A 24718-nucleotide genomic window follows, 5' to 3' on the forward strand; every position below is an offset into this window, starting at 1 on the left:
TAGTCTGGCCTCATCCTTCTCCTGGACAGAATTCCCTTACTCCTCCCGCTAAAAACAAGAACACACTTGCCTTGTCTCCTTCCACAATAAATGCCTGTCCTCGGACAGCATATATCAATGTCTTCCTGGCCGTTTGCAAAAGGAGTCACCATATGCTTTATCTCTGGCCTTAGATTATCATCTCCTAGAGGGCAGGGCTAGGGTTGTGTCCAGCAAAGCCTGGGTCACCTGGATGATGGGGAATAGGGTATTTGAGTGAATTTAATTAGAAAGATAAAAGAGGGCTAGGTAGAAACTTTGTTTCAACTAGTGTTATTATAAAGCCTATTATAAAGCTTTTAAAAGTACACTTGACATCTGACCACTTTCCAGCCTGGGTGGAGTTAATATAATTTAATCGTTGATTCAGGATCTTGCAGTGTTCCTATGACAGATGCAGAAGACGTAGAGACTGGCCTGGAAGCTCCTTTCTAGAAGAAATCCTTGCTACCACATCTTGTGATTTTTGCCTTTATGAAAGTAGAGTTCAAAAATAAGAAACAAAATCCCACTTAATCGAGGAATCCAGTTAAGGGAGGTACACTGCCATGGTTTTTAAGTGACTACCACTGTAGCCCACTTACTAAAGGATTCTTGATGAGGGAATTTGGCAACATGTTTTTCTACAAATACAAGCTTGATTTTGATGCAATCATTTATCCCTCTGAAAATCAGGGGGAATTCACACACAGGCGTCCTAAATTTCCATAAAGTAAAAAACCAACTCTTTATGAGGAATAGCTGTGCTCACTTTGAAACAGCAAAGAAACAGGTGTCCAATCGTGGTGAATGAGGAGCTCCCAAAAGAACCTAAAAATATGAATCAAGGAGCCATAACTCAGGATGCACAAGGCCAGTGACCGTGGAGGCCAGCACCTGGAGCCACTTCATCCAGTTCCCAGGCCTGGGCTCTAGCGTCCCAGTCTAAGCCCAAATTCCCAACTCTACACATCCAAGCCAATTCTCCATGTCCACATTGTCCCACATGAACTGATACCTAAAACCACTGACAGTCATTTCTCTGATCTCTAAAGGGCGACCCTACCACCATTATGACTTCTGACTGAATTATCAGGACTCTGCTGGGAAGCGAATGCCCTCCCCATCCAAACCCTGCCATTCTGAAATCCCAGCCCAAGTCTTCTCCCAGCCCAGTGTCTTCCCCAGTAACCACCACTGACATTGAACTCTGAACTTCACAGGGGTCTGCAGATAGATTCAGGACATATGTGAACTTAAACGGTAAAACAAACAAAAAACCCCGACATTTTTATCTCTGCTAACTTCTCAGTGAACATTAACAGTTCCTTTGATTAGAATGTCGGCAACTATCATGGTGAAGTCTCCAGGAGCTGTGACTGTGTCACAACAGATAGCATACATACTTTCATATCACATCACAGTTGATGCAGATACCTCAAAACAGCATTTTCACTCTTCATTATGCAAAAATTATAATAACTGTTAGACCTTGTTATTTAATGTGTTATTGAATGCTATATCATAACCTGTTTTTTAATATTTTGATAATTTACATTTCAGAATAACTGATTTCCTTTGTTATCCTATGTATGTGGATTTATGCATTTTATTTACTTTGTTAATACTCAACTGAGGGTATTTTTCCACTAATTTTTTGTTTTTAGATCGAGTGGAAGGGAGGAAGGGAGAGAAATACATGGATTGACTGCCTCCTGCACAACCCCAGCCGGGGCCAGGGATCAAACCTGCAACCCAGGAAGGTGCCCTTGACCGGGAATTGAACCCATTTCTCTTTGGTCCTTGGGCCAAAGCTCTAACCACTGAACAACCTGGCCAGGCCTCCTCCTTTTTTTGTTGCTAACACATCTAAAGCTATTTCTTCTTGTTTGCAGCATCAGCACTGATCTGGGAGGCATAACTCTTCATGGCAATGCAAAATCGAAATTTGCTTTATGCGCCTAAAGCTCGTATTCATCTTTTCTGATGGTTCCCTTCCTGTTCCTCAAACATAAATCCTAGTCTTTTTCTCCCCACATAGTTGTCATCGTCCCATGTCACTGTCACTCACTCAGGCTGCTCCCAGGCACAGTCACAACCAACTCTCTTTCTCTCCTCTCATTCCCTCTTTTTCATACTCATACTGCATTCACAACAGCCCCTGCATGATCTCTCTCTCTCTCTCATCCTCTACCCTTCATCATTCAACCAGGTCCAGGCTTTAGCAATGGAACAAGGGTGGCTGTGGCAGCCAATGGCTCCCCAGTCGGGTGGGGTACCCAGAGCTACAACAGGAATAGAAGACAGTGTTCAAGAGGGTGGGAATCAGTACCCAGACTGGGAGAAGAGAAGGAACTGGATCCCAGATATGGCAAAGGACAGAGTAGGAAGCACAGGCCTAATGATGTCAAATGAGTCACAAGCATCTCGGAGATTTACCCCGTATTCCCTTCCCTTTACATACGGTCACAGGGTTTTCTAACTCAAATTGCCATTTCTGGAGGCTGGCTGCACCTGGACCAGTCTCACTTTGCAGAGCACTTAGTCTTATCCTTCTTTTCACACACAAAAATTTTACTCCAGGGGTGTGACTCACTCAGGTATAAACCTTGGAATTCTTTGCTATTTTAAATCGGCATTACACATTAATTTACATTACACTGCAAGAATGCTGCCCCATGAATCACACCACACCTGACTTGCAAGCAGGAAATAAGACCCCAGCACAGTTTTGTCCCCTCCCCAAATATCTTCTGCTCTCCAAGGTTAACAAAGTAGTAGCTAGGTCCCCTCCCCACCATTCTGAGAGTCACTGAGGGATGAAAAAAGAAGAGATTTCACCAGTGGGGCTCAAAAACCCAGGCAGAAATTAATATGTTCGTCCACAGTTCCAAACCTCCCCACTCTCACCACATCTGGTCTTCTGCCACTGTTCCCCTTCAATGCCACCTTGATGCTCATTGTCTTCCATGGCACCTGTTTATACACAAGGCCAGGAATGAAGGGAAGATAACAGTGCCAGGTGCCAGGGCCCAAGCTTCCATCCCATAGAGTGGCCCAGCAGAGGGACAAGCCCCAGCCTTACATTTCTTGAGCGCCAGAAGAAACAAAGGGCACAAATGTCATAGTTCCTTGTTTTCCTGTCAGTGGTTCCCTCTACCCTGGGCCCCAACCAACCACTCAGCCCTCTTTCCCGCCTTAGCCACACAACCGGCCCCACACCCAAATCTCCTGGAGGGCTTTCCTTGTTTGTCCTCTTGAATCCACATAAATCACTAATTACTGATTTAAACCCAGACACTAAGTGAATGACAAATACAATATAACAAATACCAGTACAATATTTAGGACTGGCAAACAGAGAGCTTCCTGTCTTCTTGAGTCTGCCTGAGCGCACAGGAGACACGGAGGCACTGTAGCCTAACACACACCTGGGCAGAAGACTGACTAAACTTGCTGCCAGACCAGGTGTCTGTGCGTGTGTTGGGGCGAGGAGGGCTGGCTCTAATGAACTTACATGCTGGTTCCTTAACTCGCTACACACTGGAATTACCTAGGAGAGCTGAAAACCCAATGCCTGGGTCACCCTCCCAGACAATCTGGTTTAATTGGTCTGGGGTTGCCACCTGGACTTTTAAAAGCTCCCCTCAGTGATTTCAACATGTACCTAAGTTTGAGAACCACTGACTGGACACATTTATTATGTGTTCAGACACTTTTCAAAGCAGTCAAGATGTTTAGGACACCTTATAGCCTCGGAGGCCTTGTCCCATATTTCACTGAGATTCAGACGTCAATCCCGGTGAGGCTGAGATTGAAACTCAGGTTTTCTAACTCAGGTCCATTCTCTTTCCAGCCATCTGTGAACTCTTGCAAAGGTGTAGACAGTGCACAAAAGCAATCTCCGCTGTCAGTAGGTCACGAATGAATTCCATAAATGCAAGACACCTAGATTTGGAGAAGCAGACCACAGGCAGCAGTGATGACCAGTTCTGAATGCAGGAGACCCAGCCATACAGAGAGAGCAGGAGGTGTGCTCATGTGTGAGGTGTGAGGCAGTGGGGAGGGAGGAAGAGAGGGAGAGAGACAGATCGATTGATCCTGGCCAGGGAGCTCATCCTAGACCCAATAATTGTCCTAAGACACCACACATAAGACGGAGCTCAATGGTATTGAAAGTAGTTTTGAATTTGAGAAAGGACAAGTGTTAGACAAAGGAGGAGCTCTTCACTGGGAAGAGAATCCTTAAGAGAGGTGTCAAAGGTTTGCCTCTCAGGGCTAGTTTCTTCATCCAGCTCTACACATTCTGACCTTCCGAGAGGACACAAAAACCAATCCTAATACATCCCCAATCAAATAGCTTCAATCCCTCCAGTCTCTCTTCCTGACAGAGCAATGATCAGAGCCAGAAGGTACATATAACGAGTACCTTCAAACATTTTTGTGTATCCAAACCACTTAGGTAGGGCAAAGCATCCCTTCAACCCCTTTTCCAATCACGCCTACCTCCCCATCATCATCACCAAGCCAACCTCCCCAACAGAAGGAAATAATGCTCCACATCGCATTAGCAATTTATAAGGACCATCAGAAGTGAAGCCCCTCAACCACCATGTTTGTAATATTGCAAAGAACCAGCCCACCACCTACATTAAGTCCCTAAACCAATGATGGGGAGATGGGGGACCTCACCACTACAAGACCTGGGACAGAGACTTTAAGGACAGCAAATGTTCCTTCTTAAGGACAATAAACAATATTCCACCATTCTTCCTGGGTCAGAAATGGGCCTCTTGGTACTTCATTCCAACCCATGTCACACCGGCTGCCTCCTGGTGTCTCAAAAGCCAAGTGTTGATGGGAAAGAACCACAAGGAATTACAGGAACCAACAGCAGGTTAAACTTTCCTATTGATCGCACTGATAGCAGCACCACTTACCCAGGATGGCCAGACAGCTCAGCACCGGGAAAAAGCACTTCATGTCGGCAGAGGAGAGAAGACACAACACAAGGCGGGCGCTTCCTTCTCTCCCAAGGTCTTAATCTCTCATTTCTGGCAATCCACTTAGAGCTCCAGGGGGCAGTTTTGGAAACAGAATTTAACCCAGAAAATAAGAAAAGGTTAAAGAGAAGAGATCAGCAGGAGGCAGTCGGGGAGGGGAGGGCAGCGGGTGTCGCGTGTCAAACTCCCCTATGCAAAGGAAGGGTCCAGAACAATCCTGCAGGCGCGCTAGGCTTCTGCCACATCGTGTGCCTTGCGGTTTCCACTGGAATTGTTGATTGCGGTGGATTAATCCTCAAGGAAAGAGGGGAAAGAGTCTGAGAAAATCCTTTCATCCACTGATTATACAGAAATGTCCTTGGCTTCCCAGTGAAGGTGTCTGCACTCTCCTTCATTCGGATTCCCCAAAGGGAATAGGGCAGGTTTTGTTAAAACCTTTGACAGCCCAATCGCCCTGGCGGGCCTCGGCTGTTTGGGTTTCTTCACCAAAAAGTCCGTCTCCATCCATGATGTGAGGTCAAGGAGCTGCCACCTGCCCCAGACCTGCCCGGAACACACGAAGCAAGTTGGCGTTTCGGAGCCCTGAGGCGGTCCCACAAGGCCAGCAGATTTCTAAAACAAACACAACAAAGATGTATTACAGGCCAACAAGACTGCCGCAAAACCCAGAGGGGCTGAGCCGGTCCCCACACCCGGCTGCCGCTCCCGGACCAGGACAAGTCACCTTTGCATTCTGACCTTGGGCAAGTCGCTGCGTTCGCCTCCGCCTCAGTTTCCCCGCCCAGACCAGGGCAATTGTGGGCAGCCCGATTGTTCCTGCCTTACTTTCGCCAAATGCTTCACTCCTGGGAATTCCCTTCACCTCCCACGGAGCCCGGCAAGGCGGGCAGCCCCACCCACGGGGGGGGGGGGGCAAGTCGGGAAGGGGCTCCGAGGTAAGGCCGCGCTCCCGGTTCCACCCCGGCCCCCGCCCCCTACGTGGGAGCTCGGCGCGCGCCGCGTCCCAGGTGGCCCCGCTATTGTTTCACCTTCCCGGGTGTTTATTTTTCGCTGAGTAGAAAGAAAAGAGACGGAGGGAGAAGGGCGCCGAGGCTCCGCTTTCTGCTGCCAGGACGCGCTCGCTGTGCGCCCGACCAGCCAGGGGAGGGTCTGGGGCCGACCCCCGGCGCAGCCGGCGCCCGGCACGCCGCCGCCCCTCCCCGCGCCCTCCTGGGGCTCCGCTCCCTTCGCTGCCACCCCTTCCTGCCCCTCCCCGCGTCGCCCGCGCTTCCCGAGACCCTCACCTCACCACAGCCCTCTCTCTCTGCGTCCGTCAGTCAGCCGGTCGGTGGGCCGGGGCGCACGCCTCTGGGGACGCACCGCCTCCTCCCTCTCCTCCGGCTACGGCACCAGCCGCCGCGCTCAGCCCCTCCCAAGTCCCCGCCCCCTTCAGCCCCGCGCTGCACCCGGGCGGGCTGAGCGCGGGGCGCTAGCAGCGGCCGGAGCTAGAGGCACCGCCCCCGGGCCCGCCCCTTCCCGCAGACCCGGAGACGCGCGGTGGGGCTGGGGCCCGGGCGGTCCCTGGCTGATGGGGACCTGGAGGGGCACGCCAGTGCCGCACCTGCCGGTGGGGAGGGCCACCCGAGGACCTGGACACATCTGGCGTGCGGGCCAGCAGCCCCGAAAGTTAACCAGAGGTTCACACGCAGCCTCTCGGGTTGCCGGCTAGATACACAGGCCCTTCCCGAAGCCCAGAAGACCCAGGGCCTGGAGGAGGGCAGCACAGGAGTGTGTCTTCTCTCCGCAACACAAAAACAAAGCCCTTGCAGAAGACTTGCATCTGTTCGTAATGGAACCCCATATAGCGCACTCTAGGACCACATTTCCTAGAAGTTGAGCCTGATTGGACCCTACAATAGCCCTGGGTTCTCACCCTGGTTCCTCCACTTCAAGACAAACCTTGGTCGAGATACTCTCTGTGCCTTAGTTTCCCCATCTCTTTATATAAAGATGTCCTTTATACACGTGTAAAATAGAATGCTGCCTGCCACATCTTAGGCACTCAGCAAATGTAAGCTATAATTATTTTATGAGGAAGTCCTATCCAAGCAAGTGCATTTTCATTAATTCAGTGCTTATCCAACACACACAAGTGCTGGGTAGGCACCGTCACAAGGTGACCAAGATAGACTGGGACAGTCCTGCCCTCCTGGAGCTTGCAGTCTAGTGTGAAGACAATAAAACAGGTATGGCAAACACACACACACACACACACACACACACACACACACAGTGCTAAGGAAGCCCATGTAGGGATGTGGGCCCTGTGTCGGGGGTGAAGGTATGAGGAGGGGGGAGCTGGTCACCCAGGAAGGCTTCTCAGAGGAAATGGAAACAAAGTAGATCAAAACAGCAGGAAGCACTGGAAGAGAGAGGAGACAGTGAGGAGTCCCAGGCCTTGGAGTCAGCATCCTGGCAGACCCAGAGTGGGGAGAGAGACCAGAAATCTCTGTTGGGCCCAAACTAGGCTCTAAGAAAGTGAAAGAAATGAGCAGAGAAGAAACATGCGTCAGCAAAGTGTCACAGTTGGGAACGAAGGCCCAGTGTTGTCTGATGTTCCTACTTTTTAAGAAAAATGGGGAATCCAGATTTTCATTTAATGCTTCCTAATTGATTTTCATTGGAAGCTAGTGTTTCAAAATAAATAAAACCCCATGGGAAAACAACAACACAAAATTTGTTTGTGGTTAAGATATGGCTAGTGATTTTACCAGTATGAGGTCTCCAGACCTACTGTAGCTGTAATGAAAGGCCATAAATGACATAAAGATACAAACGGGAAAAAAAACGGGAGATAGGTTAGCCAACTTCCTTTTTTGTCAGAAGAAAGTTGAGGGCAAGGTATTTTGTATAAAGACAGCCTGATACTTGGTGCTCACAGCAAGGATATTAATTACTCTACTGCACTTTGAAATGCCAAGTAGAAAGAGCAAAGCTCTCTACCCCGCAAAACAGCCGCTCAACAATTCTCCTGAGAGCAAGCTCTCTTCTTGGTGATTACCCTCCTACACAGGCAAGGATCCCGAAGCTGAAGACTAGGAATAGCTCACACAGGATGCCATCTGTCTTTAAAAAAAAAAAAATTAAAATCTAGTTGACTGTTAATATCTTGAGATCAGGGTAGAGAGAATGTGGGTCCCTAAGGCTTTCCGCACAGGTGGGTGCTCAGAACCTGAGGTGCGCCATCTAGCGTCGGAGAAGGAGCAGGATTTGCCCCCATGGAACTCAAGACTGATTTATCCCAGAGGAGGAAATAAGACTCTGTCCTTCCTCAACAAAACCCCAGAGCTGTGCTGGCTTATTCTCCGTCTGACGAAGAACAGAGAAGAAAGCCTGTGTCCCAGATCTGCATTTGCCATCACTTAACTCTGATCAAGTGACTTCACCTCTCTCACCCTTGGTTTCTTTGTAGCAGGGGATGACAATAGCACCTGCCTTCACAGCGAGGTTATAAGGATTAAATGAGCTGATACAAAAAAGAACTTAGCAAAATACCTGTTGCTTAGTATTCAGTCCTCATTAGCTATTCTCGTCACTAATTATGAATCCCACACAGTCCAAGGAGCAGGGAACCAGGAGCCAGAAAGTCTAGCTTTCAGTCCAGGCTCTGCTGCTTCTGCTGTCTTTTGACCTCTGTAGACCCAAATTTCTTCTTTCATAAAATGAAATTGATTAGACTAGTCAGAAGGTCCCAAACTGGCTGTGCATGAATTACTCCACAAGCATTAAATGCAGATTCCCAGGCCCCATCCAAACATCAGTGTGAGACTAAACTGGATTCTTCCAGCTCAAAATTTTATGATGGCTTTTCACAAATCCATGATTCCATATCTGATTTTGATTGATAGGTCTCTCAACTGCATAGCTTGTCACCTAGATCAAAAGAGAATTCACCTTTTCATCAATATTCCATCCTTTGCACCTGAACCTTGAGTGTTTCATTGCTCTCCATTCCTCTTTTCCCAAATCTCAGCAAATCCTGGTTTTTCTCTTCAAACCCAATAGCAGCCTGAGATCTCTTTCTTCTCATGCCCAGCTCTGGCTCACAGCCTGTGTTCTTCTCTCATGAACTCCCCTCTTTGTTAGAGAACACACATGACCCGGAGCCTGTGGGGAGGCAATGATTCTGGCTCAGGCTGAATGCCATAACACTTGTCACATTGGAGTGACTTCTCTGGACTAGATTGGCTGAACCCAATCTCTCCCTCCCTCTCTCTCAATGTCCCAGGCAGCTGGGCTGGCTGCCAGAACTCGCTGTCACTTTCAACCACACTGCTGTCCAGGTGGAAGATCCTTAAGAATTTTGCTTGGCCCCCCTGGTGAAAAAACAAAAAGTGTTAGTTTGATCATAGAGCTTTTGTCCTCGCATGGGGGATCTGATGGTCTAAGATTCCAAACAACCATAAGCATATAGCAGAACAGAGCCGTCTGGATGTGAGGGGCTCTCTCTGAGACATCTGCTACCCCTCTGGTCGCCAGGGCCGTCTGGCCTGATTTGGCTGGCATGTTGCCTCTTTCTGTAAAAGACTGCGAAGACAGACATTGGCAAATCTCACCAATGTATATGAGCCCAGCTGACAGTTTCCAAAAGTTCACTTGGAAGTTAATTATTTAGATCTCAGAACACATTTTCCCATAACAGTAATATAATAAATGGTGATTATATTTCCTAGACAACACACAAGCCTATGTAACCTTTAATATGCGTAAGAGGAAGAAAGCAGTAAACCAACAATACAATTGAAACACTAGTGATTAAATAATACGGAAAAGTAATATTTAAAAGATGGTGGCGTAAGTTAAAGCGGTGCTTGCCTCCTCCCACAACCACCTCAAAATTACAACTAAACTACAGAACAACCAGCATTCAGACCTGCCTGAAATTGAGCTGAATGGAAGTCCTACAACTATGACATCAAAAAAGAAGCCACATCCAGACTGGTAGGAGGGACGGAGGCGCATGGGCTGGTCCCACACCCACGTGTGGTGGATAAAAATCAGGAGGACACTTTGGCTGGGAAGGTCTTCCCTGAGGACTGAGGGGTCCCCGTCCCACACCAGGAGCCCCGCTCAGGGTTCCAGTGCCAGGAAGAGAAGTCCCCACAACTTTTGGCTGAAAAACCAACAGGAACTGAGGCTGAGGGAGGCTGAGGCTGCTGGAGCCCCAGGCAGTTCCTCTTAAAGGGACTCACTCTTTCTGGGCTCCAGCATGGGGGAAGCAGTTTGAAAGGCACCAGAAACATAGGGGGAAGAACTGAGCTGTTTGGCACCTGCATGAGGGCTAGAGAGTCAACTTTCTCCTGGACAGACTGCTCCCAGAGGCCGTTGTTCCTTTGTTGAGCCCTTCCCTGGGGCGGCAGACAGCCGCCATATCTGGGACTCCAGCAACCTGGCTCACACTGGTTGCCCCGCCCTGCTGACTCCCTGAGGCCCCACCCCACCCAGCTTTCAGACCCACCCAAGCTGTTTCCAATGGCTTTACCATAGGATTGGCCTGTCTTGGATCCTGCTTCAGATCCTAAAATCTCTCAAACAAACAGCATCTGATCTCAGTGAGCACCATAAGTCTTGTTAAGTGGCCCCAGGCCTGGCACAACAAGCAACCAGCCTTGGTTCACAACTTGGCTTTTCCTGGGCACCTCCAAGCCCAGCACAAGAAGCAGCCATGGGCAGATCACTTTTTAGCTTATGCCTGGTGGCCCCAGATAGAACACAGGCAGTGGTTGACCTTGCCCCAGAGCCAGCACACCCAGTGGACAGCTTCAGTACACATCGAAGCACCACCACCCAACCACCTCCACGAATGACACACTCAAGGAGGGGACTCAGTGGGTCCACTTACCTGCTGAAGTAAGTCTTGCTCTCTGTGTTAGGCCCCTACACAGCTGATCATCCAAGGGAGTCAGAGGCCAATGGTCAGTGGGCACAGCCAGTTCTTGCAGTTGATCAGCCTGAGTAAATTCCTCCCACTGATGTGCCAACAGCAATCAACACTCAGTTACAACAGAATGGTGTACAGTCCACACCAGGGGTGCACCTCGATGGCCCAGATGGGGCGACCAGAAAGGCTGTGCCACTAGACCCTATAGGACACCTACTACAATAGGACACACCATCATCAAAATGCCAAAGATGAAAGACAAAGAGAATCTTTAAAAAGCAGCAAGAGAAAAGCAGTCCATTACCTACAGAGGAGCTCCTATAAGACTGTCAGCTCATTTCTCAAAAGAAACTTTGCAGGCCAGAAGGGAGTGGCAAGAGATATTCAAGGTGATGAAAAACAATAACCTACAACCAAGATTACTCTATCCTGCAAAGCTATCATTTAGAATTGATGGCCATATCAAGAGTTTCCCAGACAAGAAAAAGCTAAAGGAGTTCATCACCACCAAACCAGCATTATATGAAATGTTGAAGGGTCTTCTTGAAGGACAAGAAGAACAAAACTATGAACAATAAAATGGCAATTAATACATATGTATCAACAATTGAATCTACAAACAACATGAGCAAGTAGAACAGAAACAGACTCACAGATACAGAGAACTTTTTGTTGCTTGACAGATGGGAGGGGGCTAGGGGGATGGGTGAAAAGGATGAAGAAATTAACAAGTACAAAGTGGTTGTTAGACTGATGAACCTCAAAGGGAAGGGGGGAGGGAGGGCAGGAAGAGATAAAGTAAAGAATTTCTATACATATATACATAATCAATGGACACAGACAATAGTGTGGGGAAGGCAGGAGGGGGTCGGGATTGAGGAGAAGGGGATCAATGGGGGACATTTGTAATACATTCAACAATAAAGGTAAGTTTAAAAACAAACAAACAAACAAAATGAAAATATATATGAAGACAGAATAGAATTACAAAAATAATAATAATAAGACAAGAACTTTTTCTTTTAAAAAAATTAACAAAGTCCAGCTGGTGTTGCTCAGCAGTTGAGCAGAGACCCGTGCACCAAGAGGTCGCCAGTTCGATTCCCAGTCAGGACACATGGCCAGGTTGTAGGCCTGATCCCCAGTGTGGGGCATGCGGCCATTTTTCTTTTTTTTTTTTTAGAGCCTTCTGGTAAAAACCGAAGACCTACTAGACAAATTCAAAAAGAGCTGTAAGCACTCTCTCTTCGATGTTTCTATCTCTCTCTCCCTCCCACTTCCTCTCTCTCTAAAATCAATAAAGGAAAAAACACAATTAAAAAAATATAAGTCTTAAAAAATATTAACAAATATTTAACAATAATGTAACATAAAGCACTGTTCTCCACCCTGGGGTGCTAAAGAAAGTGAGTAAGCGTCTATCCTCATGAAGTCAAATTCTGTATTTATTTTTCTGTTTATTATCTGTCTTTCCCATGAGCATGTAGGTTCCCTGTGGGCCAAAATCTGGTCTCTAGTGTATGTCTATGCTTAAAATAAGGCCTAGCACATAGGATGTGCTCAAAAAACATTTGTTGAATGAATGAGTAAATTCTTATTGTCTAGTAAATTCTAGACAATAAATAAGTAGGCAAATAAATATGCCACCAAATGTCAAAGGATGGTAAGTGCTCTGAAGAAAGACAAAGGAGAAAATGCAGGCGTGGAGGTGGCCACATTCGATGTGGCAGTCATGGAAGCCTTCCCTGAGGAGATGACATTGGCACAGCGATCTGTATGAGGAATTGGATCTCAGAGAAATGGGGGAAGAAGGACTGCTGCTCTTGGTATTGTCAGACCAGGAAATGTGGACCCATTTTCCCAGTGTCAGTTAAAATACCTGAACACAATTTAAATAATGTTAAGAATAAAGTTAGTAAAGTGGCAAGGAATTATGGGCAAACGTTAGGAGAAGAAGAGGACTGTCACTCAGAGCTACTGTCTGTCCTGAGGACAACTGTGGATATGCAATAAATATCTGCAAAACTCAGCTGAGCTTTGGGTGACCTCTGAAGGCAAGGAGACATTTAACCCTAGAATTTGGGTTGAATTGGTTCTGAACTGGGAATGGTAGAAGGCACATTCTGGAAGCAAATATAGATCCTTCCAGGAAAAGAGGCTCTTACCCTGGGCCTCAAATTACTCCCAAGTGAAATTTCCAGCTTTCAGTCAGCTGTAACCAGGAAATAAGACCATGTGAGTGAGAACCAGCAGAAACAGAAAACTGAAGCAGGCCCACAAAACCTTAATATATTGGAGTCATCCCACACAACCCACAGAGCAACTATGCTTACTATGTTTAAAGAAATCAAATTCAAACTTGAAGAGTTTGTTAGAGAAGTTGAAACCACAGAAAGATCTGGGGGGAGAGCATTCCGTGCTCAGAGGAATATAAGTGACAAAGTCAGTGTGGCAGGAACAGCGAGAGCGGGAGAGAGGTTGGTGGAGGGTGCGTCCAGAAAGGAAGGCGAAGGCCAGATCATTTGGGTCTCATGGGAATTTGGGTTGTATTCCAAGAGTCAAAGGAAACCATTGGATGGCTTAGAGCATTAAAAGTGACAGGACTAATTTACATTTTTCAAAGGCCAGTCTGACTGTTGTATAAGAAACAGATGATAGGGAAGCAGAAATAGAAGCAAGGAGATCAATTAGTAGATTATTGCATGGTCCAGGTGAGAGATGATGGAGGCTTAGACTGGGGTGGTGGTGATGGAGGTGGAGAGAAGTGAATTCGGGATATACTTTGAAGGGAGAGCTGACAATTCTTCCTGTTATATTAGATATGGGGTGTGAGAAACAGGTCGGAATAGCTCCCCATCCCAGTGTACTCTGTCTGTGGTCCCCTTCTCCCCTAACCCTATGGTCTCTACCTTCCTCTCAGTAGACAACTCTTTAATTGGCATTTCCAGCCTGGTCCCTTTTTTTAGTTTTACACTTATAAAGCCAACTGCCTTTTGAAATGTTCTACCTGGATATCACCAGACCTTATCTCTGGGGCTGCCAATTGTTTACAGAAGAGTCAAACTCCTTCAAATGGGTTGTAAGCACACCCCCATTCCCCAATTGCTCTTGATCTTTCTCCAGTTTTTCTGTGCTCTTGATTCTTCCCACTTTGATCTGGTCTTATCTAGTTACTGATAGTTTCCTGGATGTGCCTTTGTATATGCTATTATTCTGCTAGGTCTGCCTTTTCTCTTTCCCCTTCCCATCAGCTTGGTGACTCCCACCCTTCATGTAGCAACAATGGAAGCATCAGCTTCTCTATGGAGCACCCCTCCTCTCCTCACCCTGCTTGCCTCCTCCCAGCACTGAGTTAATCACCCAGGAAAGCTCTGTCTAGACCTCCAGGGTAGTGCTTTTTCACTGATTTAGGTAGTTTGTTTACATGTATGTGTTACCCGGTGAGTTTCTTGAAGGCTGACTGATAGAACCATGCCTTCCGCTCCCCACGCTGTACCAGGTACCTAGCAGGCACTCAAGCCCACAGAGTGGAACACCACCTCCTGGGCTCCAGAAAGTGGCAGCAGCCAGGTCTTTGGGGGCATTTCATGAGCTTCCTCTGGGTGACTTAGTCCTTGGTGTAGCAGACAACAAACTGCTTTGGACAGATGGTTCATACAAACAAGTAGGAGATCAATTTTTTGTTTCTTCTTATATACCTATAAAGCCTTCATTACTGATCACCTGCTTTAGTTTCATCTACAAAAACCCCTGGCAAGGAACATCAGCCCTCCACCACCACTGCTCATCTCCCTGGGATTCCCAAGTCCCACGCCAGCCCAGATCCCTGGGCCTTGGGACTTAATCAGGGAAAGCATCTCCACAGGAAGCTGACAGTGTTACCCATACTTGATCTTAACCAAAGACAGAGAAGCAACAAGCTGACAGTGTTTAGAAGCCCACACACGTGCCTTGAGTTCACAACACAAATGATCACAACATGAACATAAACAAGATTCTTTCATAAACGCTTATAATTTCTATGACCCCCCCCCCATCTTTCTTTTTCTTACAATTTTCCATTTATAGACAAGGGGTGGGGGAGCAGAAAGGAAAGAAAAGAAATAGGGAAAGAGAGATTGAGCCAAAGAAGAAAAATTGGGAAGAGGAAGGAATTAAGGAAGGAGCAGAGGGAAAGAAAAGAAAGCAGAGAGAGAGAGAGAGAGAGAGAGAGAGAGAGAAGGGAAGGAAAAAGAAAAGAGAGAGCAAAAGAGCAAAGAGATAAAGTGAGAGAGAAAAAGCAAGAGAGAAAGAATGAAAGGAAGAAAAAAAGAGGGCGGGAGGGAGGAAGAAAGGAAAAAAGAGAAATCCTTAAATTAAATAACCACCCATATGGCTATGAAATATATCTGAAGTATCCCCACTTAAACAGCAGGAATCTCGTGGCAGATTTTAAATATTTAATTGGCTTAAAAAACAATATAGAACAAAGCCCCTTTTCTTTGTGAGCTATCATATGATAACCCAAACACAGTAGTTGGTATTTTTCTCCAGACTCTATCAAACACAGCCGTTTGTATTTGTCCTAGACTGTAAAAAACAACTTTTCAAAAATATGTGCCTGTGTATATCTGTCACAAGACCAAATAGCCTAGGTGGCAACAATGGCGGACTTGTGGAATTCAGCAGAGCCTCAGCCCACTCCTGGCCGCCAGATGTCAGACAGTCTGTGGTTCCCTTTCATCCTCACCCACCGCAGAGCCCTGTCACCCCGAGTAGTGGTGGGAATTCACAACCATTTCTGAATCCCACCCCAGATCTGAGTGAGGCCGAATCTTGCCTGAGGCCAGCTGCGGGGGGAGGGGAGTGAGCAAAGGGGCCTGGGAGTGCGGATGGGGTGGGGTTAGATCTGTTCCCAAAGTTCTGCTGCTTATGAAAAGGCTTGTTTTCAGCCTGGGAAGCCAGGTTGCCATGAGGAAAAAAGGACAGACCTAACACCAGGGTTTGAAAGGGGTACCATGAGCTGGGGGACGTAGAGGGAACATACTTGTCCTCCCATGGGTGTGTTAACCTAAAAATAAAAGCCAAAGTGAGAGGCAATAAGCATTTATTTGAGATACAAAAGAACAGCTATTCAGGAAGCACTGATTCAGGCAGAAGTTCAAATAGTGTTCCAATTAGGAGACAAAGGCAAGGGGTATTTGCGAGAAAGGGAAGGGGAACAATTACATCCATGGAAGGCGTCGCTATAGGTGCAGATAATCTAATTAGTTTTGCTAATTATAAACAATGTCCTTAACTTTCAGTCCAGTAGTCAAATTATCTGCTTTCTTGTTATCTTTGCAAATAGTAACTTGGTATACAGTGTGGCTTCAGGCCCAGCCCTGAGTTCATATGCCTGTTTAACATTCTAAAGGTTGGAGGTGGAAGACATGCAAGGCAGCTGCAAGTCTATTTCAAAGTGGTTCCTTTTTTATTATTTTCAGGTGCTTTGCTGGTGGTCCTGTATTCATTCTACTGTAGAGTTAGGAGGCAGCTGGATGGTTCCTGGACCTCTATCTCTTTCTAGTCCCACACTTACTCTTAAATGAATGAATGAATAAATAAATAAATAAATAAATAAATAAATAAATAAATAAATAAGTTTTTATTGATTTTTTTTTTTTTTTTTAGGGAGAGAGAAATAGAAATATCGATGTGAGAAAGATACATTGATCTACAGCCTCCTGCATGCCCCCTACTGGGGATCAAGCCCACAACTTGGGCATGTGTCCTGATTAGGAATCAAACCCTGACTTCTCAGTCCATAAAAAGACGCTCAATCCCCTGAGCCACACTGGCTGGGTTAGTCCCACACTTTTCTTCCTCCTTGTCCTTCTCCTCCTTTTCTTTTCTTTCATAACTGTGGATTAGATCAGCAATGCAAGTCCAGCAAGGCAGAGTGAAGTCACACCACAAAGATGTTGGCCAGAGGGTCACCACGTGGCCATCCCCACCCCTAGGGCATGAGTGAACACAGAGAACGCAAATGACAGTGTAGTTTGCTAGTTAAGAACTTGAATCCCATACTTTGTCTTTCCCTGACTCTGTGACCTCTGATACTGTATTTAACCAATCAGCCTCAGTTTCCTCATCTGTAAAATGAAGATATTAGCACCTGTTTAATATGAGGAGATATTGTGGTGCTTCTTTTTTTTAGGGTTAGCATGGGGAATACAGGGACAATACCCTGGGTGAAATACTTAGTACAGAGTAGATGCTCAATGAATCCAGTCATTTAACAAATATGATTAAATAGCTGCTAAATGCCAGGCCCTATTTCAGGTACTTGGTAGACAAAAGAGATACAGAGGAAATCTTGCTCTCAAGGAGTTAACCTTCTGGGAGGGGACATAGATAATAAACACATATATAAGTAAAATGTATAGCATGTCATGAGGAAAAGTGCTATTGTTGGCAGTGGCAAAACAGCACCAGGTGTTAGACCAGTGGGGTCAGACCGGACCTGGGTTTAGCAACCTCAGTACTTGAATTCTGGCTAAGAAAGAATTCAGAGCCAAGACTCCAATTATAAGAGAAAGTTTATTTAGAAAGTCACAGAGGTAGAAGTGACCTATAGAAGAAATGGACTCAGGTAACAAGTTTCAGAGGCTAAAGAAGGGCCCTTGGAGCTTCGGGGAAAGAGAGAGGGAAGAAAAACATTCCCAGGGGAAAGGGGTGGAGAAAAGTAGTTGGTGCTCCATAGAGAGAGCTAAGCTGGGTCCTCCATCCTAGGGGCTTTTAAGGGTGGGGCGTTTAAGGGAGGTCCCAGAGGAGGATGTTAACAGAATGTTCATCAGCTTTCTAGGTGTGTCCTTCTAGGGTCATGGTCTCACCTATTGGTCAGCACCAGGGCAGGAGTCATTAGTCAATGCAGTGGGTCCTGAGGTCAGCCATGGCATTGCTTGCCTGGTTTTGCTGCTTTTCTGAGCCTGGAGCTGAAACACAACTGAGGCCTAGATGTTATCTCTAGGGATTGCTGCTTAAGGGAGTCATTGTGCAAGAACCCACACGGGAGTCTAATGAGGCCACTCTTCAGTCCCTTGTTCCTCCTGCAAGGGGTTCTACCACATGACTAGTGACATACCAGGGAGAAAAGGTCAGGGGAGGGTCCGAACTGACCAGCAATATGAAAGGTCCGGGGGTCTAAACCACACGACCAGTGAATGCTAGGGGAGGAAAGGTTACCCTGGGTGTGAGGTCCTTCTTTTCCCAGTTTTGTTCATCGCCAGGCACCGAGGAGCTTTCTGCCCTGGTGACCTTCTGGTCCTGGCCCATCGTTTTTGCTCTGCTCGTGTCTGTCTCACTGCCTACTGCACTATGAGAAAACTAAAACCAGAAGGGGATAAAAGCATGCTGGAGGAGGAGGAATTGCAACTTTAAATAGAGCAACCAGAAACTCCCTGTGATAGAGGAGGTGAAGGAGCCCTGCAGGCAGATGTCTGAGGGAAGAACACGTTGGGCAGCAGGAACGGCACGTGCAGAGGCCATGGGCCAGGAGTGCACCAGGTACGACTGAGACATGTCTAGAAGGCCTGCGTGCTGCAGCTAAGCAGGGAGGGAGAATAGTTGGAAATTAGGTCAGAGAGGTAATGGCATGTGTGCAGGAGGCACAGGGAGTGCAATCATGTAGGCACTTGTTGGCCATTGTAAAAACTTTAGACAGTTTAAAAAATAATACATGTTTTTATTGATTTCAGAGAGAGGTAAGGAGAGGGTGAGAGAGAGAAAGAGAGAGAGAAACTTTGGTGATGAGGGAAACATCGATTGGCTGCCTTCTGCACACCCCCAACTGGGGATTGAACCCGAAACCTGGCATGTTTTTAAGGAAGAGCCATTTACTGAGATGGGAAAGACTATAGGTGGAGCAGATTGGTGTGGGGTAGGAGATGCTATGAATTTTGTTTGACACTGCGAGAGATGATTACTTAAACGCCCAATGAGTCATGCATTACAGTTTACCTTCTTAGAATGCTGCCTCTGCCCTGTAAGAAACCCAGACCAACCTGCTGGGGAGTCATGTGGAGGACAACCAAAGTGGCCTGGTCAGTTGCTCCAGCTAATGGCCAGACAGACACATAAGTATGGGCATCGTAAAACATCCAGTCCCTGTAAAGACTCCAGAGACTTCAGTTGCATGAATGACCCCAGGCAAGACCAGCCAGTGAATCATCTGGCTGAGATCAGCCCAATTGCCACTAAGCTTTAGGGTTTGTTAGCTAGCAATAGATAACAAATCATTTTAAATGTGAGATGCTATGGACATTCAAATCAGGGTGTCAGGTAGGCAGTTGGATGTCTGAGTCTAGAATCCAGGGGAGATGTCCAGGCTGAAACATGTCTTGAGAGCCATCAGCATGGTTGATAGTTAATGCCACAAGACCGATAAAAGCACCAGGGAAGTGAGCATCGGTAGGATAAGAAAAGTTCGAGGACTGAGCCCTGGGACACCATAACATTTAGAAAGGAAGAACTGCAGATGTGACAGAGAAGGATCAGGCAGTGCAATCAGAGAAAACCAGGCGTGCGTGGTATTCTGGAAACCAAGATACAGAATGTGTTTCTGGGAGAGAGCAGGACTCAGTGATGCCAAATTGTATTTATAACTGATCCAGTAAGATGAGGACTGCGAATTGATCGCTGGATTTAGCCAATGAACGTCTTTGATTACTTTGAAAGGAGCAGTTTTGATGGAGTAATAAGCGTGGAAGCCTGCTTAGAAGGAGTTAAGGAGAGAGGAACTGGAACCCTGGGTATAGATAACCCTTTGAGGAATTCTGATATAAACGAAAATAGAGAAATAGATCAGTAGTGGTAGAAAGATGAGCAGTCAAGGGAGGGTATTTTAAGGTTGGGAGCATCTGTCTGTGGGTGGGAAGGATCTGGTAGACAGGAAGACCAAGTAATCTGGAAGACAGAAAGGAGATTTGCTGGGTGACGTCCTTGAGTACATGAGTGGGAATGGGACCTAAGGTGCAAGTGGAGGCACTGGCCCGAGCTGGGAGCAAGGTGGATCACATAATGTGGGAGGAAAGGCAGGGGTGTGGGAACTGATGTGGGTGTAGGTAGAAGAATATGGAGCTTCTTTGCTTTGTTTTCTCAGCAGGGTCATTGGCTGAACTTGATAGGGGAGGAGGTGACGGAGGAAGGAGATAGAAATGAATGGTAGGTTATAGTCTCCCTGCAGGAGGCGAGGGCTCCCATCCCACCCATTACTACCCAAGGGTTCAGGACTCCTGCTCTGGTAGGCCCAGGCTTTACATAGCCTGTGATATAGACCGACTTTGGGTGGCATGACTGTTACTTCCTCCTCGACACAGAGCTCAGTTTTGTTCAGATATGTGGGGGCCACATGCCCAGGGGAGTCTGAGCCTTTTCCCCGACTAAGGCTGTGAATCTTGATTGGTCTGAGCTAATCAAGATAATTCTGTTTCCAGGACTTTCACATAATTTCAAATGATCTCCCCACAGGTTAGTTATTTCTTACAAAGGGGGAAATAGTAACTTTACAGTAGAGAAATTTGGAGGACATGTCCAGGACTTGGTGATCAAAGTTAGCATCACCAGCAGGAACAGGTCACAACTGCCTGCCACCTGAGAGGACCAGTGAGAACACGGCCTCACTTCTGCCACCTGTGCTTACCCTGAATCTCGTGAGTGTCAGGCAAACGCAGATCGAGGGACACTCCGCATGATAACTGGTCCCATCTCTTCAAAGTGTCAAGGTTGAGAGGACAGAGAAGGCTGAGGCTGACCCCATGAAGGAAGGCTAAGGGGACCTGACAACTGAAGTGCACAGTGATCGTGGATTGGATCCTGCACCGGAAACAGTCTTACTGTGGAGCAAAGTAGGAGAATGGTGAAATCTGGGGAAAGTCTGTGGATAGGGGAAAAAAAAGATAATTCTGTTCCCGTTGCCAGCAAGTGTTTTAGGCATGGACGTGTGTCCCCACTCTGATTAATAATATGTGAGAGGACCCTCACTCACCGCCGATGGCCTGCCTTACTGCTCACATGCCCTGCTTCTGCCCCACAGAAATGCTTCCACTACACTAAGTCCTTCGCCAGATTAGGCCAGTGTCCAGGGCACTGGCTCCTCGTCTCACGCGGGCTTATGCCAAAGATGTCAAATTTGGTGCAGATGCCCGAGTCTTAATGCTTCAAGGTGTGGACCCCTCAGCCAATGCTGTAGCCATTACTGTGGGGCCAAAGGGAAGAATGGTGATTATTGAACAAAGCTGTGGGAGTCCCAAAGTAACAAACAATGGTGTGACCGTTGCAAAGTCCATTGATTTAAAAGGTAAGTATAAAATTACTAGCACTCGCCCGGCCAGTGTGGCTCAGTGGCTGAGTGTCGACCCATGCACTGGGAGTCACTGGTTCGATTCCTGGTCAGGGCACATGCCCAGGTTGTGGGCTGAATCCCCAGTGGGGGGCATGAGGGAGGAGGCCAGTCGATGTTCTCTCTCATCAATGTTTCTATTCTCTCTTCCTCTCCCTTCCTCTCTCTCTCAAATCAAAAAAGAAAAAAAATTATTAGCACTAAACTTATTCAAGATGTTGCCAATAATACATACACAGGAAGAGGCTGGGGATGGCACCACCACTGCTACCGCACTGGCACGCTCTGCTGCCAAGGAAGGCTTTGAGAAGATTAGCAAATTGCCTATCTAGTGGAAGTCAGGAGAGGTGTGATGTTAGCTGCTGATGCTATAATTTCTGAATTTAAGAAAACAGTCTAAACTGGTGATAACCCCTAAAGAAACAGCTCAGGTTGCTACAATTTCTGCAAATGGAGACAAAGAAATTGGCAACATAATTTCCGACTCAGTGAAAAAGTTTGGAAGAAAGGGTGTCATCACAGTAAAGGATAGAAAAACACTGAATGATGAATTAGAAATTAATGAAGGCATAAAGTTTGATTGAGGTTGTATTTCTCCATACTTTATTAATACAACAAAAGGTCAGAAATGGGAATTCCAAGATGCCTATGTTCTATTGAGTGAAAAGAAAATTTCTAGTGTTCAGTCTATTAAACCTGCTCTCAAAATTGGCCATGCTCACCGTAAGCCCTTGGTCATAATTGCTGAAGATGTTGATGGAGAAGATCTGAGTACACTTGTTTTGAATAGGCTAAAAGTTGGTCTTCAGTTTGTAGCCATCATAGCTCCAGGTTTTGGTGACATTAGAAAGAATCAGCTTAAAGACATGGCTATTGCTACTGGTGGTGCAGTGTTTGGAGAAGAAGGATTGATTCTAAATCTTAAAGATGTTCAGCCTCATGATTTAGGAAAAGTTGGAGAAGTCATTGTAACCAAAGATGATGCCACGTTCTTGAAAGGAAGAGGTGACAAGGCTTAAATTGAAAAACGTATTCAAGAAATCCTTGAGCAGTTAGATATCACAGCTAGTGAATTTGAAAAGGAAAAACTAAATGAACGTCTGGCAAACTCTCAGATGGAGTAGCTGTGCTGAAGGTTGGTGGAATAAGTGATGTTGAAGTGAATGAAAAGAAAGACAGAGTAACAGGTGCCCTCAATGCTACCCAAGCTGCTGTTGAGGAAGGCATTGTTCTGGGAGGGGTTGAGCCTTATTTCAGTGCATTCCAGCCTTGGACTCATTAACTCCAGCTAATGGGGATCAAGAAATTGATATAGAAATTATTATTATTATTATTATTTTTAATTTTTTTATCCTCACCCGAGGACATTTTTCTTTTTTTTTTATCCTCACCTGAGGACATTTTTCCATTTTTTGTTCAGGTAGAGTGGGAGGGAGAGAGAGGAACAGAGAGAGAGAGAGAGAAACATTGATGTGAAAGGGACACATCGAGTGGCTGCCACCCGCACAACCCACCAGGGCCGGGGACAAACTGCAGCCGAGGTACGCGCCCTTAGCGGGAACTGAACCCCGGTCTCTCAGGACCGCAGGCCGACGCTCTAACCGCTGAGCCAAACCGGCCAGGGCGCGAGGACATTTTTCTATTTTTTGTTCAGATAGAATGGGAGGGAGAGAGAGGAAGAGGGAGAGAGAGGAAGAGAGAGAGAGAGAGAGAAACATTGATATGTGAAGGGACACATCGAGTGGCTGCCACCCGCACAACCAACCAGGGCCGGGGACAAACTGCAACTGAGGTACGTGCCCTTAGCGGGATCCGAACCCGGGTCTCTCTGGACTGCAGGCTGATGCTCTAATCGCTGAGCCAAACTGGCCAGGGCGGTATAGAAATTATTTTAAAAGCACTCAAAATTTCTGCAGAAGTCAGAGTCACTGAAAGTCCTAAAGAAGAGAAAGACCCTGGAATGGGTGGGATGAGAGGAATGGGAGGTGGAATGGGCAGGGGCAGGTTCTAATGCTAGAATAGTGCGTTGCCATCATTAATGAGAACCATGAGAGGATGCTCAAGGCAGTGCCCTCATCTGTAACTTCAGAGAAGTCAGCTGAAGGAAATGGCTGAAGAAAAGGCTGGCTGATGTTCAAGAAAAGCACTATAACCATCAGTTACTGGTTTCAGTTGACAATACAATGGTTTACTGCTGCCATTGCCCATGCCTGCAGAAAATTTAGTTTATATTTTTGAATAAAAATATACTTGCACATTCCTGATTAAATAAATATGTATATGTGAGAGGAGATCTGCTGGCTGACGATAGAAAGGATTTTCCCTTGTGATAAAAAATCACAGAAGGAAGGATTTTGTTTCTTTGCTCCCCAGTGTTGTGCGTTGTGTGTGTGTGTGTTGTGTGGTGTGTGTGTGTGTGTGTGTGTGTGTGTGAACGACTTGGATCTGCAGCCACACTGTGACCGGATCTCAGGGTGGCCCACATGCTGAAGAAGGCAGGTCTTTTTTTCTTTTTTTAATTTTTTTTCTTTATTGATTTTAGAGAGAGAAAGGGAGGAGAGAGAGATAGAAACATCGATGAGAGAGAACATTGACTGGCCGCCTCCTGCATGCCCCCACTGGGGATTGGGCCCACAACCTGGGCATGTGTCCTGACCGGAAATCGAACCAGTAACCCCTTGGTGCATGGGTTGACGCTCAACCACTGAGCCACACCGGCTCGATGCAAAGAAGGCAGGTTTTTAATGGCATCATTGAACCACTGAACTCAACCCTGGAGCTTCCCAACCTCTAGACACCTTGGTATGTGAGATATTGGGACACATTTCCCTCGTTGATGGTGTCCTCTGTGTTGGTGCACCTGTGATTTGCAAACTGGAAGAATTCTGATACACAGAATATCAGCAAAATAGTGGCAGAATTCAGCTTGGCCTTATTGAGGACACAATTTCAATTCCAATAAAATGAGAACAATGTGCCAGGCATGGTATTAGACACAGATGAATAAAACTCCTTACCCTGAATGTCTTCTAACAAATCTGTGGTCTTAATTGTGGACTGGGGATAATAAAATGTAGAAATTGCTATTCTAAAAAGACAATCTGTTAAGTGCCTTGAAAGAGACATAGAAGGTCAAACAGATAGTGATACTCTGGTTTGGGGAAATTGGGGTGGTCTCCATTAAGGAAGTGGAATGTAAGCTGGTTCTTGGAAAGTAGGTGGACTTTTTAGAGACAGAGGCAGAGCGAAGGGCTGCCCAGGTCTAGAACATAGGAAACTGCACTAGCAAAGGTAGAGGCCAGAGAACGGGCTGGGGGGAAGGCTGTGCGGTAAGCTCAGTCCAGCTGGCTTATCGAGTGTGTGTAGAGAAAGGGAGATAATGTTGGAAATTACACTGGGTCAGGATTTGAGAGTCCT

General features: G+C 46.6%; 1 protein-coding gene, 1 non-coding gene and 1 pseudogene across 3 annotated transcripts in view; 1 reads left to right on the plus strand and 2 right to left on the minus strand.

Moving 5' to 3' along the window:
- The window catches only part of IGSF3 (immunoglobulin superfamily member 3), a 98092-nt gene extending 91648 nt beyond the window's left edge, over positions 1-6444 (minus strand). Inside the window, exons 1-2 of one of the 2 annotated variants that reach the window (XM_036273141.1) lie at positions 6305-6444; positions 4959-5633 (exon numbers count right to left, since the gene is read on the minus strand). In XM_036273141.1, coding sequence (XP_036129034.1) covers positions 4959-5001 — 43 coding nt within the window. In that variant the 5' untranslated portion in view covers positions 5002-5633; positions 6305-6444. The remainder of the gene's footprint in view (positions 1-4958; positions 5634-6304) is intronic. The other variant, XM_036273140.1, reaches the window with a different exon arrangement.
- Positions 6445-12121: 5677 nt separating this feature from the next.
- On the minus strand, positions 12122-12183 carry LOC118638037. Its single transcript, XR_004961005.1, has one exon. It is a non-coding gene; the product is annotated as a U7 small nuclear RNA (small nuclear RNA).
- An 8814-nt stretch (positions 12184-20997) lies between these two features.
- On the plus strand, positions 20998-22621 carry LOC118637657 (annotated as a pseudogene).
- The last annotated feature ends 2097 nt before the right edge of the window (positions 22622-24718 follow it).

Source organism: Molossus molossus, unplaced genomic scaffold (genome assembly GCF_014108415.1).
Source record: "Molossus molossus isolate mMolMol1 unplaced genomic scaffold, mMolMol1.p scaffold_m16_p_20, whole genome shotgun sequence".
NCBI classification, from domain to species: Eukaryota; Metazoa; Chordata; class Mammalia; order Chiroptera; family Molossidae; genus Molossus; species Molossus molossus.